The sequence below is a fragment of the Staurois parvus genome, unplaced genomic scaffold (genome assembly GCF_062004578.1).
Source record: "Staurois parvus isolate SC_StPar_1 unplaced genomic scaffold, SC_StPar_1.0 ptg002810l, whole genome shotgun sequence".
NCBI classification, from domain to species: domain Eukaryota; kingdom Metazoa; phylum Chordata; class Amphibia; order Anura; family Ranidae; genus Staurois; species Staurois parvus.
Window position 1 is genome coordinate 79,630 of NW_028320606.1, and position 16,006 is coordinate 95,635.

Genomic DNA, 16,006 nt, shown 5'->3' on the forward strand with positions numbered 1-16,006 from the left:
CATCCCAATCAGTAAAGAGATAATTCATCCAGCAAAGAGACATCCCAATCCATTACAGCAGGACTGATTGGCTGTCAGTGTGCTGACTGGTGAAGGAGACGACAATGTTTTTATTTTTTCTGAGCGCAAAGATTTATTTTGATTTTGAGAATAAGCGGGAAGCAGCGCAGGGGCCACAGACTCCTCCCCCTCCGGCCCCGCAGACACAGCGACACTGCTGACTCCAGTAACCAGTTAGTCCCAGGAACACCCAGCAGGAATATCAGTGGCGGACGGGAATATCACCTGATTGGCTGCCAGATGGAGGATGGGGGAGGGGTTTCAGATCGGTACAACGCCATGGTGTATGTGGGTGACATGGGGGCGGGGCCTCTTTGTGAGGTTTGGGGGGCTCAGAGCGGTACAACGCCATGGTGTATGTGGGTGACATGAGGCGGGGCCTCTTTGTGAGGTTTGGGGGGCTCAGAGCGGTACAACGCCATGGTGTATGTGGGTGACATGGGGGCAGGGCCTCTTTGTGAGGTTTGGGGGGCTCAGAGCGGTACAACGCCATGGTGTATGTGGGTGACGGGGGGGCGGGGCCTCTTTGTGAGGTTTGGGGGGCTCAAAGCGGTACAACGCCATGGTGTCTGTGGGTGACATGGGGGCGTGGCCTCTTTCCTGGCTGGAATGTCAGTGCGTTGGCAGACATTGGACAGAGATGATGCGCGGTGAGGGGGCGGAGACTCATCTATCAGTCAGGTATCAGCGCTGTGTACAGATGACATTTGTGGGCGGAGTCCAGCGGGAGCGAGAAATGCGCCGGATGCAGCAATTGTATCGTTACGCCGTAATTTATTCTGATTTCCCGCCCCCCATCCCCCGCCGTGGCGGGAAGGACGATCATCACACTCAGACGGTCAACTCTTCTGTCTCTATCCACCCCATTTATTCTATCCTGGGCAGTGGGAGGAGCCGAGCGACGCGCGTCATCCAATGTACAGACGGGCGCAGAGTATGGCGGTTCTGGTATCATTGCGTATGCTGAGCGTGGGTCAGGGCGCTGCAGTGTGGATGAGCCCCGCAGCGGCCTATGGGCGATGTCACAGGAAGAGGAACAGCTGAGCCGCCGGCGGGGTGGGGGGAGGTGATGCGACAATCAGGCGGGTGCAGAAAGCGCACATGGTCTCCCCGACACGATGACGTCGTCTCCCTGACATGATGCCGTCGTCTCCCCGACACGATGACGTCACACTTTGTAGTCTTCAGTTCCGTTTCTGTGAATTCTTTTATCTCTGCAGAAGGTTTGGCGCTCGCAGATCGCTCACATCGAACGTGTTACATCGAGTAATGGCGCAGAAATCACTCCGGCTGTCTCTGTGCCCGACGCTGCATCTTTTACTGCAAATACCCAGTAATATAGAGAATAGGAGGGTGTGCCTGTCACTCTGCTCTCTCCTCCTGTCAGCTCACCCCGCAACCAATCAGCTCCATGCTCCTCCCGTCTGAGCTCTGCTGTACAGGGACGGGAAAGCGTGTATGGATTGTAGAGGAGCGCAGCGCTGCAGGAGAGGGGAGAGAAGCGCCAACAGGAGAAGATTTACATCTCTATGGAACGCCTCAAAATATAAATCAGTGAAACAGAACCTCGGAAATCTGCCTCAGGGCACTTCCTGTGCCTAGGCACTCCCTTCATCAGGGCATTTCCTGTGCCTAGGCACTCCTGATATCACAGCACTTTCTGTGCCTAGGTACTCCTGATCTTAGTGCACTTCCTGTGCCTAGGCACTCATGACATCAGGGCATTTCTTGTGCCTAGGCACTCTTGATAACAGGGCATATCCTGTGCCTAGGCACTCCTGATCTCAGTGCACTTCCTGTGCCTAGGCACTCCTGATCTCAGTGGATGTTCTGTGCCTAGGCACCCCTGATATCACAGCACTTGCCTCGGCACTCCTGATACCAGGGCGTTTGCTGTGCCTAGGTACTCTTGATATCACAGCACTTGCCTAGGCACTCCTGATACCAGGCTAATTTTTGTGCCTAGGCACTTCTGATATCAGGGCACTTCCTATGCCTAGGCACTCCTATTCTGTAGCCCATAGCTGTAAATCTGCAGCCTCTGACTGTTAATTTCACCAGATCTGGAGAGAGATTTGGTTAAGTCACTACTGTGCTGCTCACTGTTCTTCCTGGAGGGGAAGCTGTACCTGAGGAAATGCAGTGCCGGGATCTCCCTGCTTCTGCTTCACCCATTCTGTGGATCTGAATTCCTTCACTTCTATCATTACTCCACCAGTCATCACATCGCCCATCAATAGATCACCCATCAATAGATCACCCATCAATAGATCACCCATCAATAGACCACCCATCAATAGATCACCCATCAATAGATCACCCATCAATAGACCACCCATCAATAGATCACCCATCAATAGATCACCCATCAATAGACTACCCATCAATAGATCACCCATCAATAGACCACCCATCAATAGATCGCCCATCAATAGATCGCCCATCAATAGACCGCCCATCAATAGACCGCCCATCAATAGACTAGCTTTCTATAGATCACCCATCAATAGACTACCCATCAATAGATCACCCATCAATAGACTACCCATCAATAGATCACCCATCAATAGACTACCCATCAATAGATCACCCATCAATAGACCACCCATCAATAGATCACCCATCAATAGACCACCCATCAATAGATCACCCATCAATAGATCACCCATCAAAAGATCACCCATCAATAGATCACCCATCAAAAGATCACCCATCAATAGACCACCCATCAATAGATCGCCCATCAATAGACCGCCCATCAATAGACTAGCTTTCTATAGATCACCCATCAATAGACTACCCATCAATAGATCACCCATCAAAAGATCACCCATCAATAGACCACCCATCAATAGATCACCCATCAATAAATCACCCATCAATAGACCACCCATCAATAGATCACCCATCAATAGACTAGCTTTCTATAGATCACCCATCAATAGACTACCCATCAATAGATCACCCATCAAAAGATCGCCCATCAATAGACCACCCATCAATAGACCGCCCATCAATAGACCGCCCATCAATAGACCGCCCATCAATAGACCGCCCATCAATAGACCGCCCATCAATAGACCGCCCATCAATAGACTACCCATCAATAGACCACCCATCAATAGATCACCCATCAATAGACCACCCATCAATAGATCACCCATCAATAGATCACCCATCAATAGATCACCTGACATGTTTCACATGACTGTCATATGCCTTTAAATGTTTTCAGTGTTTTGTCTCGGCTCCTCCCTTTCCTTTAGCTAATGTTGCATAGATAGCCCTCCCCCTTCCCAGAGATGCATTGCAGCAAGCCTCATGGCCTGGAGCAAGACACAGCATGTTCTTTTGACCTATCGAATTTCATTGTTGTAAGATTCTCTCAGTTTATGGAATAAACTTTACAAGATCTACAAGATGTCTTATCGATTGGGTCACTGACTGTGATATCCAACTGAGGTTGGAGTGATCGCTATCTCATCACAACTGTAAGTTACAGAGATTACACCATCAATGCTGAGATTGGACACACGGAACACTACCCATCAATAGATCATCTGTCAATAGATCACCCATCAATAGACTGCCCATCAATAGATCACCCATCAATAGACTGCCCATCAACAGATCACCCATCAATAGATCACCCATCAATAGATCGCCCATCAATAGACTGCCCATCAATAGACCGCCCATCAACACATCACCCATCAATAGATCGCCCATCAATAGATCGCCCATCAATAGATCGGCCATCAATAGATCACCCATCAATAGACTACCCGTCAATAGATCACCCATCAACAGATCACCCATCAATAGATCACCCATCAATAGATCGCCCATCAATAGATCGCCCATCAATAGGCTACCCATCAATAGACTGCCCATCAATAGATCACCCATCAATAGACTACCCATCAATAGATCGCCCATCAATAGGCTACCCATCAATAGATCACCCATCAATAGACTGCCCATCAATAGACTGCCCATCAACAGATCACCCATCAATAGACTGCCCATCAACAGATCACCCATCAATAGACTGCCCATCAATAGATCACCCATCAACAGATCACCCATCAATAGACTGCCCATCAATAGATCACCCATCAATAGACCACCCATCAATAGACTACCCATCAATAGACCACCCATCTATAGATCACCCATCAATAGACTGCCCATCTATAGATCACCCATCAATAGACCACCCATCTATAGATCACCCATCAATAGATCACCCATCAACAGATCACCCATCAATAGATCACCCATCAATAGATCACCCATCAATAGATCACCCATCAATAGACTGCCCATCTATAGATCACCCATCAATAGACCACCCATCTATAGATCACCCATCAATAGACCACCCATCTATAGATCACCCATCAACAGATCACCCATCAATAGACTACCTGTCAATATCAACAGATCACCCATCAACAGATCACCCATCAATATACTAGCTTTCTATAGATCACCTATCAATAGATCACCTGTTATCAGATCAGCAGTCATTGGATCACCTGTCATCAGGGGGGACGCTCTGACATGAGGAAGCAAAGCCCTGCCTCTACCAAGATGGCCGCCTCCACACAGGGACAAGGTACAGAACAAGGCCTGGGGGGCAGTAACGGGGAGGATCGTCTGTAGGGAGTCGGCAGGCAGTGCTGTCCCCGGCTTCCACAGTGCAGGTCCTCCAATTGCACAAAACACCTCCCCCGCTATGGTGAAGAGAGGGAGGTGTTATGTAGTCCTGGGGTGATGATAGTACGGTTGCCATCCTCGGACAGGAAGTGCGTTTGTGGCAGGATCACAAAAGGAAAATGAATGCGGCCGTCACATTGAAGGCGTGTGGTATCTCCTCCACACCACCTACTGTAACCCCTTTAAGCCTCTGCAGCTAAGGGGGGCGGTTGGTGGCTGTAAAAACCACGGCTCAGCCGGGGGGTCTTAGTGTGAATGAGCCCCTAGATAAGAGCCCGGACCGCCGCGCTGCGACATCAAAGTAGGATGCCAGATTCGGGGAAAGCGACGGCGGGCAACGTGCGCTCCTGCGGCACAAACGGGAGAATCGTTACTTGTGACATACGACTGATGGGAAGGGAGAGATTTTGGGCGCCTAGAATTGGCGCATTCGTGCGTCAAGCGGTAGGCGGGGCTCCTCTATGAAGACATTAGCGATACTTTGTCACAATTTGTAACCTTTTTGCACGCAATTTCCTCGTCTCAATTCTTCGCTCTGCGCCACCAATGGATTTTTCCGTGATCGGCGGGGCGCGGACAGGACCGGCGGCGGCGGACACCCCACCAGCATCGCGCGTCGCACGCATATATATACAAAGTGTACACACATATACACACAACGCTGACAGATGAGCGCGTCTGGCGGTCTCTGGTCCTCGTCTCCCGCTCGACGTACACGTCACCTCCCCGGGATTGGCGCGGCGTGCCAGAGACACTCCATCCTGGATGTCATCTCATGCCTCCCCCGCCCGGCATTATCTCTTCGCGGAACGCCGCGTCACGTCATCCGCCGCCCAATACGACCGTCCCGCTGATTGCATGGCCGTCACATAACTGTCACGTAAAAGCTGCCGTTGGACGCTGACCAGTTCCTCCGCAAGACACAAAAGTTGCGCCACGTTTGCGACATTGTTTAGTCAAAGTTTGGCCGCTCGCCCAGCACGCCGGGCGTTCTTCCTCTGCCAGCTGGCCAGTCGGGACGTGCCGGTGCGGACACAAGGCGTGCGCCAACCTCTCCTGGCAGTCTCTGGCCGCGTCTATCTCAGCTGCTGAGTCTCCCCTCCCCTCCTCCGCTCGCTCTCTCTCTCGTAGGTCTGATCACTGACAGTTCACAGCGCAGGAGAGTCAAGTGTAAGGCAGACGGAGGGGGACGCAGCGACACGCAAACTTCTCAGCAGATCCCACGCCGGGGCGGGAGCCATGCAGCACAGCGGGCAGAAGAGGAAGAGAAAGTCCTGACACAGAAGTGAGAGTCTCTCGGGGTGGAGGAGGAAGCAGGTGCAGAGACGGACCAGCAGATTTTCAGAGGCAGAATTTGGGTTCCTCACCATCCAATGGTAACCACCCCGCCATCTCTGCCCGAAGGCATGCAGTACTACTGCGAGAATTCCACGCGAGTCCGCGCTGACGGGAACCCGGCCACCAGCACCCTGATGTTCGCCATGGGAGTACTGGGAAACCTGCTGGCCCTGGGCATCTTAGGGGTCCACCGACGAGAGAGAAGAGCCCGGGCGTCCCCGTTCTGCGTCCTGGTCACCGGACTCGCCGTCACCGACCTCCTGGGCACCTGCATCCTGAGCCCGGTGGTCTTCGTGTCCTACGCCCAGCAAGTGTCGCTCCTGGAGCTGGGATCGTGGCCGCTGTGCCAGTTCTTCGCCTTCGCTATGACCTTCTTCAACCTGGCCTCCATGATGATCCTCTTCTTCATGGCCTTTGAGAGATGTCTGGCCATCAGCCACCCGTACATCTACACTCAGCACAGCTGGGGGCGCCGCCTGGCCAGGACGGCGCTGCCAACTTCCTACGTTGTAACAGCGGTGCTCTGCGCCCTGCCACTGGTCGGTGTGGGTCAGCACAAGCAGTACTGTCCAGGAACTTGGTGCTTCATCAGGATGGCGGTGGGATCCACTGCTGGGAACGGGGGAGCGCTGGCCTTCTCGCTGCTTTACGCCACGCTGACTGGACTGCTGATCTTAGCCATCTTGGTGTGTAATGCCTCCGTGACCGCCAGCTTGTGCCGCATGAGGAAAGGTCAGAGGGCGCGGAGAGGGTCGCTGCGCAGGGCTGGAGCTCGAGGCTGGTTCCTCGGGGCCGGAGAAGAGGAGCTGGAGCATCTCATCCTGTTGGTGCTGATGACCATCATCTTCATGGTGTGCTCTGTGCCTATGACGGTAAGTGCCAGCGGGGGGGCAGGTTGTAGGCTGTAGGTGTCACCGCCTTGTCATCACTCCGATCTCTCAGGATGTGGCCCCGAGGGAGAGAAGAGGGTGACAGTTCCTGAGGGACCCCAGGAGGGAGGGTGGTGGAAGAGTGTGCAGGAGATGGGGAACAGATGTTGTGGAAGGAAGCCAAATGTGTGAAGACTGATGTGACCTCAGGTGGACTCCACTGTGACGGGGTGAGAGGTCACTGCAACTGTGAGGAGAAAGCCTAGCACTGTGAGGAGAGAATCCATGACTGGGGGCAGAGCCTAGATCTGTGAGGATAAAGCCCAGCACTGTGAGGAGAGAATCCATGACTGGGGGCAGAGCCTAGATCTGTGAGGAGAAAGCCCAGCACTGTGAGGAGAGAATCCATGACTGTGTGGGCAGAGCCTAGATCTGTGAGGAGAAAGCCCAGCACTGTGAGGAGAGAATCCATGACTGTGTGGGCAGAGCCTAGATCTGTGAGGAGAAAGCCCAGCACTGTGAGCAGAGAATCCATGACTGTGGGAGGGAGGAGCCTAGATCTGTGAGGAGAAAGCCCAGCACTGTGAGGAGAGAATCCATGACTGTGTGGGCAGAGCCTAGATCTGTGAGGAGAAAGCCTAGCACTGTGAGGAGAGAATCCATGACTGTGGGAGGGCAGAGCCTAGATCTGTGAGGAGAAAGCCTAGCACTGTGAGGAGAGAATCCATGACTGTGGGAGGGCAGAGCCTAGATCTGTGAGGAGAAAGCCCAGCACTGTGAGCAGAGAATCCATGACTGTGGGAGGGAGGAGCCTAGATCTGTGAGGAGAAAGCCCAGCACTGTGAGCAGAGAATCCATGACTGTGTGGGCAGAGCCTAGATCTGTGAGGAGAAAGCCTAGCACTGTGAGGAGAGAATCCATGACTGTGGGAGGGCAGAGCCTAGATCTGTGAGGAGAAAGCCCAGCACTGTGAGCAGAGAATCCATGACTGTGGGAGGGAGGAGCCTAGATCTGTGAGGAGAAAGCCCAGCACTGTGAGCAGAGAATCCATGACTGTGTGGGCAGAGCCTAGATCTGTGAGGAGAAAGCCTAGCACTGTGAGGAGAGAATCCATGACTGTGGGAGGGAGGAGCCTAGATCTGTGAGGAGAAAGCCCAGCACTGTGAGCAGAGAATCCATGACTGTGGGAGGGAGGAGCCTAGATCTGTGAGGAGAAAGCCCAGCACTGTGAGCAGAGAATCCATGACTGTGTGGGCAGAGCCTAGATCTGTGAGGAGAAAGCCTAGCACTGTGAGGAGAGAATCCATGACTGTGGGAGGGCAGAGCCTAGATCTGTGAGGAGAAAGCCCAGCACTGTGAGGAGAGAATCCATGACTGTGGGAGGGCAGAGCCTAGATCTGTGAGGAGAAAGCCCAGCACTGTGAGGAGAGAATCCATGACTGGGGGCAGAGCCTAGATCTGTGAGGATAAAGCCCAGCACTGTGAGGAGAGAATCCATGACTGTGGGAGGGAGGAGCCTAGATCTGTGAGGAGAAAGCCCAGCACTGTGAGCAGAGAATCCATGACTGTGTGAGCAGAGCCTAGATGTGTGAGGAGAAAGCCTAGCACTGTGAGGAGAGAATCCATGACTGTGGGAGGGAGGAGCCTAGATCTGTGAGGAGAGAATCCATGACTGTGTGGGCAGAGCTTAGATGTGTGAGGAGAAAGCCCAGCACTGTGATCATTGTGAGGAGAGAATCCATGACTGGGGGCAGAGCCTAGATCTGTGAGGAGAGAATCCATGACTGTGTGGGCAGAGCTTAGATGTGTGAGGAGAAAGCCCAGCACTGTGATCATTGTGAGGAGAGAATCCATGACTGGGGGCAGAGCCTAGATCTGTGAGGAGAAAGCCCAGCACTGTGAGGAGAGAATCCATGACTGGGGGCAGAGCCTAGATCTGTGAGGAGAAAGCCCAGCACTGTTAGTAGAGGGCACGGTACTGTGAATGGAGAATCCATGACTGTGAGGGCAGAACCCAGCATTATGAGGAGAAAGCCCAGCACTATCAGGGGAAAGCCTGACAATGTGGAAGGAGAGTCCAGCACTGTAGGGTGAAAACCTTGTGAGGGGAGATTCTGTGACTGTGAGGTCAAAGCCCAGCCCAGGAGAAAGTCCAGCACTGCGAGAGGAGAACCTGGCATTATGAGCAGAAAGTCCAGCACTGCGAGAGGAGAATCTGGACATAGAGAGACCGCCATGTTGCTCTCCCCCCCCAGTGTAGTGCTGGGTCAGACAGGTCCTAGGTTGGTGCCGGTTGGAGGGCTTCTCCTATATGATAAGTTATGGAGTCGATGTGAACCAGTCACAGCCGAGGATTGGCTCTGAATTCCACATTCCTGAGCGGCAGTCACTGTGATGGCGGAGAATAATCGCTGTCTGAACAGGAAACGCTCCGAGCACGGGGCCACGCGGTGTCACCCATTTATACGGCACTAGATGGCCCTCCATCATCCGCTCTTCAGACCCCATATTCCGTTCTGCCCGCCTTCACATCTCTGCTGCACAGCCGGCCTGGTGACATCATCACACTGCGGAGCAGGGGCGGACTGACAACTCATGGGGCCCCCGGGCAATAGGGGATCATGGGGCCCCCGGGCAATAGGGGATCATGGGGCCCCTGTGTCCTTGCCCAAACTCAAAAAAGCCTATGAAAAAGGTACCAGGGGCATCTCATGGGGCCCCCTACTGACCCCGGGCCCTCGGACAGTGCCCGAGTTTCCAAATGGTCAGTCCGCCCCTGCTGCGGAGACACCAACCAATCAGCATTCAGGAACACAGGGAGCTGTATTGGGGAGGAGTGGTGTCACCTTCCTGGCTATGCAGTGTGGTCGGGGGTGGGGGAGACGAGCGGATGGACACGGAGACAAACCCAAATCAGGTCACACAGCAATAACAGCAACATGAGGAAACTGGACCTACCTACCTGGGTGTGCCTACTTACCCGTGACTGTCTCTATATACCTGGGTGTGCCTACTTACCTGTGACTGTGTCTATATACCTGTGGGAGCCCCTACTTACCTGTGACTGTCTCTATATACCTGGGTGTGCCTACTTACCTGTGACTGTCTCTATATACCTGTGGGTGTGCCTACTTACCTGTGACTGTCTCTATATACCTGGGTGTGCCTACTTACCTGTGACTGTCTCTATATACCTGGGTGTGCCTACTTACCTGTGACTGTCTCTATATACCTGGGTGTGCCTACTTACCTGTGACTGTCTCTATATACCTGGGTGTGCCTACTTACCCGTGACTGTCTCTATATACCTGGGTGTGCCTACTTACCTGTGACTGTCTCTATATACCTGGGTGTGCCTACTTACCTGTGACTGTCTCTATATACCTGTGGGAGCCCCTACTTACCTGTGACTGTCTCTATATACCTGTGGGAGCCCCTACTTACCTGTGACTGTCTCTATATACCTGGGTGTGCCTACTTACCCGTGACTGTCTCTATATACCTGGGTGTGCCTACTTACCCGTGACTGTCTCTATATACCTGGGTGTGCCTACTTACCTGTGACTGTCTCTGTATACCTGGGTGTGCCTACTTACCTGTGACTGTCTCTATATACCTGGGTGTGCCTACTTACCTGTGACTGTCTCTATATACCTGTGGGAGCCCCTACTTACCTGTGACTGTCTCTATATACCTGGGTGTGCCTACTTACCTGTGACTGTCTCTATATACCTGGGTGTGCCTACTTACCTGTGACTGTCTCTATATACCTGTGGGAGCCCCTACTTACCCGTGACTGTCTCTGTATACCTGGGTGTGCCTACTTACCCGTGACTGTCTCTATATACCTGTGGGAGCCCCTACTTACCCGTGACTGTCTCTGTATACCTGGGTGTGCCTACTTACCCGTGACTGTCTCTATATACCTGGGTGTGCCTACTTACCTGTGACTGTCTCTATATACCTGTGGGAGCCCCTACTTACCCGTGACTGTCTCTATATACCTGTGGGTGCCCCTACTTACCTGTGACTGTCTCTATATACCTGTGGGAGCCCCTACTTACCTGTGACTGTCTCTATATACCTGTGGGAGCCCCTACTTACCTGTGACTGTGTCTATATACCTGTGGGAGCCCCTACTTACCCGTGACTGTCTCTGTATACCTGGGTGTGCCTACTTACCCGTGACTGTCTCTATATACCTGGGTGTGCCTACTTACCCGTGACTGTCTCTATATACCTGGGTGTGCCTACTTACCCGTGACTGTCTCTATATACCTGTGGGAGCCCCTACTTACCCGTGACTGTCTCTGTATACCTGGGTGTGCCTACTTACCCGTGACTGTGTCTATATACCTGGGTGTGCCTACTTACCTGTGACTGTCTCTATATACCTGTGGGAGCCCCTACTTACCTGTGACTGTCTCTATATACCTGGGTGTGCCTACTTACCTGTGACTGTCTCTATATACCTGGGTGTGCCTACTTACCTGTGACTGTCTCTATATACCTGGGTGTGCCTACTTACCTGTGACTGTCTCTATATACCTGTGGGAGCCCCTACTTACCTGTGACTGTCTCTATATACCTGGGTGTGCCTACTTACCTGTGACTGACCTGACATACATTTTCTCTGTAGGATTCGGGGATCATACAGTCAGACTGACATTCTATCATGCAGTGGTTGGCAGATCTGATTGGATGGTGTGTGTCCGGCTCAGGTTGGTGGAATGCAGTCAGTGGGTGGGGGATGGGGGCGAACGCTGATTGTACAATGGAAGGTTGTGTGGTGTGGAAAGTGATCCGCTGTGTGAGCGGGGCCCCTGTCTGTGTGTGACCGGGGCCCCTCCGTCTGCTGTATGTGAGCGGGGCCCCTCCGTCTGCTGTATGTGAGCGGGGCCCCTCCGTCTGCTGTGTGTGACTGGGGCCCCTCCGTCTGCTGTGTGTGACTGGGGCCCCTCCGTCTGCTGTGTGTGACCGGGGCCCCTCCGTCTGCTGTGTGTGAGCGGGGCCCCTCCGTCTGCTGTGTGTGAGCGGGGCCCCCTGTCTGTATGTGACCGGGGCCCCTCCGTCTGCTGTATGTGACCGGGGCCCCTCCGTCTGCTGTGTGTGACCGGGCCCCTCTGTCTGCTGTGTGTGACCGGGGCCCCCCCCGTCTGCTGTGTGTGACCGGGCCCCTCTGTCTGCTGTGTGTGACTGGGCCCCTCCGTCTGCTGTGTGTGACCGGGGCCCCTCTGTCTGCTGTGTGTTACCGGGGCCCCTCCGTCTGCTGTGTGTGACCGGGGCCCCTCCGTCTGCTGTGTGTGACCGGGCCCCCCCCCATCTGCTGTGTGTGACCGGGGCCCCCCCATCTGCTGTGTGTGACCGGGGCCCCCCCGTCTGCTGTGTGTGACCGGGGCCCCTCCGTCTGCTGTGTGTTACCGGGGCCCCCCCATCTGCTGTGTGTGACCGGGGCCCCCCCCCCTGTCTGCTGTGTGTGACCAGGGCCCCTCCGTCTGCTGTGTGTGACCGGGGCCCCTCCGTCTGCTGTGTGTGACTGGGGCCCCCCCGTCTGCTGTGTGTGACCGGGGCCCCATCTTCCATCACTTCATCCCTCACCTCATAAACCGAGACAGACAGAAACCCGATAACTATCTGCAAACCAGCAGAGTCCTCAGAGATATTACCCCCCCCCCCCATCGCCCACTGCAGAGCGTTTACACTACTGCAGAGTATCGCACCCCCACCTGAGTATTCACCCTCTCCTGCAGAGTATCGCACCCCCACCTGAGTATTCCCCCTCTCTTCTGCAGAGCATAGCACCCCCTCCTGAGTATTCCCCCTCTCCTGCAGAGTATCGCTCCCCCTCCTGAGTATCCCCCTCTCCTGCAGAGTATCGCACCCCCTCCTGAGTATTCCCCCTCTCCTGCAGAGTATCGCACCCCCACCTGAGTATTCCCCCTCTCCTGCAGAGTATCGCACCCCCACCTGAGTATTCCCCCTCTCTTGCAGAGTATCGCACCCCCACCTGAGTATTCCCCCTCTCCTGCAGAGTATCGCACCCCCACCTGAGTATTCCCCCTCTCTTGCAGAGTATAGCACCCCCTCCTGAGTATTCCCCCTCTCCTGCAGAGTATCGCACCCCCACCTGAGTATTCCCCCTCTCCTGCAGAGTATCGCACCCCCACCTGAGTATTCCCCCTCTCCTGCAGAGTATCGCACCCCCACCTGAGTATTCCCCCTCTCTTGCAGAGTATCGCACCCCCATCTGAGTATCCCTCTCTTCTGCAGAGTATCGCACCCCCATCTGAGTATCCCTCTCTTCTGCAGAGTATCGCACCCCCACCTGAGTATTCCTCTCTCTTGCAGAGTACAGCCCCCCTCCTGAGTATTCCCCCTCTCCTGCAGAGTATCGCACCCCCACCTGAGTATTCCCCCTCTTGCAGAGTATCGCACCCCCACCTGAGTATTCCCCATCTTGCAGAGTATCGCACCCCCACCTGAGTATTCCCCATCTTGCAGAGTATCGCACCCCCACCTGAGTATTCCCCATCTTGCAGAGTATCGCACCCCCACCTGAGTATTCCCCTCTCCTGCAGAGTATCGCACCCCCACCTGAGTATTCCCCTCTCCTGCAAAGTATAGCACCCCCACCTGAGTATTCCCCCTCTCTTGCAGAGTATCGCACCCCCACCTGAGTATTCCCCGTCTTGCAGAGTATCGCACCCCCACCTGAGTATTCCCCTCTCCTGCAGAGTATAACACCCCCACCTGAGTATTCCCCCTCTCTTGCAGAGTATCATACCCCCACCTGAGTATCCCCCTCTCCTGCAGACTAAAGCACCCCCACCTGAGAATTCCCCCTCTCTTGCAGAGTATCGCACCCCCACCCGAGTATTCCCCTCTGCTGCAGAGTATCACACACCTACCTGGGTATTCCCCCTCTTCTGCAGAGTATAGCACCCCCTGTAATGGGACATGGAAGCTGTAGGCAGCCATCTTGTTAAGGTTTCAACCAATTCTTTTTTTCCATCAGGAGTGACCTTCCCCCACCCTCCCCCCTCCTGAAAACTATGGAATTTGTAGATGTAAGATTTAACAAACTTCAGAAGAGCCTCTTATCTCCACTAAAACACAAATAGACGCCAGAGTCCAGACCTGGTCAGGGCTGTAAACAGCAAATTAGTCTTGGCAGGATGTCTGTTTCCAGGAAGCATAGAAAACACTTTCCTCTGCCCTATCGTAAATTCATAATATCTCAGTCCAGCCATCATACATGACCTGTGAGACCATTAGAGCTCTAGGAATGCAGAGCGTGCCATAAAACGTCCATTCCACATGTAACAATTCCACATACAAGTCATAGCATCCACCAGGAACAGGACACATTCATATTAGGGAGATATGTGAATGGGGAATATCATACCGAACAAATCAAGGTCCTACATGACTATGTTACCATGTTAGAATGGGGAGAAAGCCGTCTCCTCCCTCCAGTGCGCCATGTTTGGTATCCCTGGGTTCGGAATATAATTCTGAGTATTAATCTGCCGGTTGCTGGACTCCCGCCTGCATGTATTGGAGGTTATTAATATCAGCATGAAGTTGTAGTTGGGACTCGGTCAGAAACTTGGTGACCTCCAGCACCCCGCCCCTAACCTGGATGATTGGTCAGTTGTTCTCTGGCCACACCCCTTTGATATCACAGAAAAGGGACTGACCGGACCTAGTAAGGAGCGCTCCTTTAACCACTCGCCCCCCAGGCACTTGTACCCCCTTCCTTACCAGGCCAATTTTCAGCTTTCAGCGCTGCCGCACTTTGATTGACAATTGCGCGGTCATGCAACATTGTACCCATATGAAATTTTGATAATTTTTTTCTCACAAATAGAGCTTTCTTTTGGTGGTATTTAATCGCCGCTGGGCGCTTTACTTTTTGCGCTATAAATTAAAAAATGTGCAAAAAATTTGAAAAAAAAAAAAAGTTTATTTGTTTCTTTTATAAAATTTTTCAAACAGGTATTTTTTCTCCTTCACTGATTTGCGTTGATGAGGCGGCACTGATGGGCACTGATAGGCAGCACTAAAGGGCACTGATAGGCAGTACTAATGAGGTGGTACGGATAGGCGGCACTGATAGACAGCACTAATTAGGGGTCACGGATAGGCGGCACTGATAGACAGCACTAATTAGGGGTCACGGATAGGCGGCACTGATATGCAGCACTGATAGGCGGCACTGATAGGTGACACTGATGATGGGTACTGATAGACGGCACTGACTGGCATCACTTCTGGGCACTGACTGGTGGCACTGACTGGCAGCACTGCTGGGCTGCACTGGTGGGTGGCACTGGTGGGCACAGGTGGGTGGGCACAGGTGGGTGGCACTGGTGGGCACAGGTGGGTGGGCACAGGTGGGTGGCACTGGTGGGCACAGGTGGGTGGGCACAGGTGGGTGGCACTGCTGGGCACATGTAGGTGGCACTTCTGGGCACAGGTAGGTGGCACTGCAGAGTGGCACAGGTGGGGGCACTGCTGGGCACAGGTGGGGGCACTGCTGGGCACAGGTGGGGGCACTGCTGGGAACGGGTGGGCGGGGCTAGTGGGCGCACTGCTGGGCGGAACTTGCGGGTGTCACTGCTGGGCACCGATCATCAGGGCATTGATCACCAGTGCCCTGATGATCGGTGCCGATCCCCGCTCTGACAACTGCCGGTTCTCAGCAGTACTTTCCTCACGATCTGACAGCGTGAGGAAAGTGCAGCCGAGAACCGGCACTTGCATTTTCCTGTGATCAGCGTGTCATTGGACACCGCTGATCACGTGGTAAAAGGCCGGTGGGATCGGCCTTTCACCACATCACGTGATCAGCTGTGTCCGTAGGACACAGCGATCACGGAGATCGCCGGGTGCGCGCCCCCTGGGGCGCGCAGGAGAGCGCGTTCTGGGAGGACGTCATATGACATCCACTCAGAACTGGCCGGCCGCGGTGAAGCCGTCATTCCGCTATGCGCGGTCGGCAAGAGGTTAATATC

The 16,006-nt window shown here is 53.8% G+C and overlaps 1 protein-coding gene across 1 annotated transcript; it reads left to right on the top strand.

Annotated features, from left to right (window-relative positions):
- Positions 1 to 5,762: 5,762 nt before the first annotated feature.
- LOC149429095 (prostacyclin receptor-like) lies at positions 5,763 to 14,010 on the top strand. Its single transcript, XM_089666739.1, has 3 exons — positions 5,763 to 6,992; positions 13,764 to 13,901; positions 14,005 to 14,010. The coding sequence occupies exons 1-3, from the start codon at positions 6,156 to 6,158 to the stop codon at positions 14,008 to 14,010; spliced, it is 981 nt and encodes a 326-aa protein (XP_089522865.1). The 5' UTR covers positions 5,763 to 6,155.
- The last annotated feature ends 1,996 nt before the right edge of the window (positions 14,011 to 16,006 follow it).

Coding starts and splice junctions, on each gene's coding strand:
- LOC149429095 (XM_089666739.1), top strand. CDS start 6,156: ATGGTAACCACCCCGCCATCTCTGCCCGAAGGCATGCAGTACTACTGC. Junction 6,993..13,763: donor TGTGCTCTGTGCCTATGACG/GTAAGTGCCAGC, acceptor CCTCTCTTGCAG/AGTATCATACCCCCACCTGA.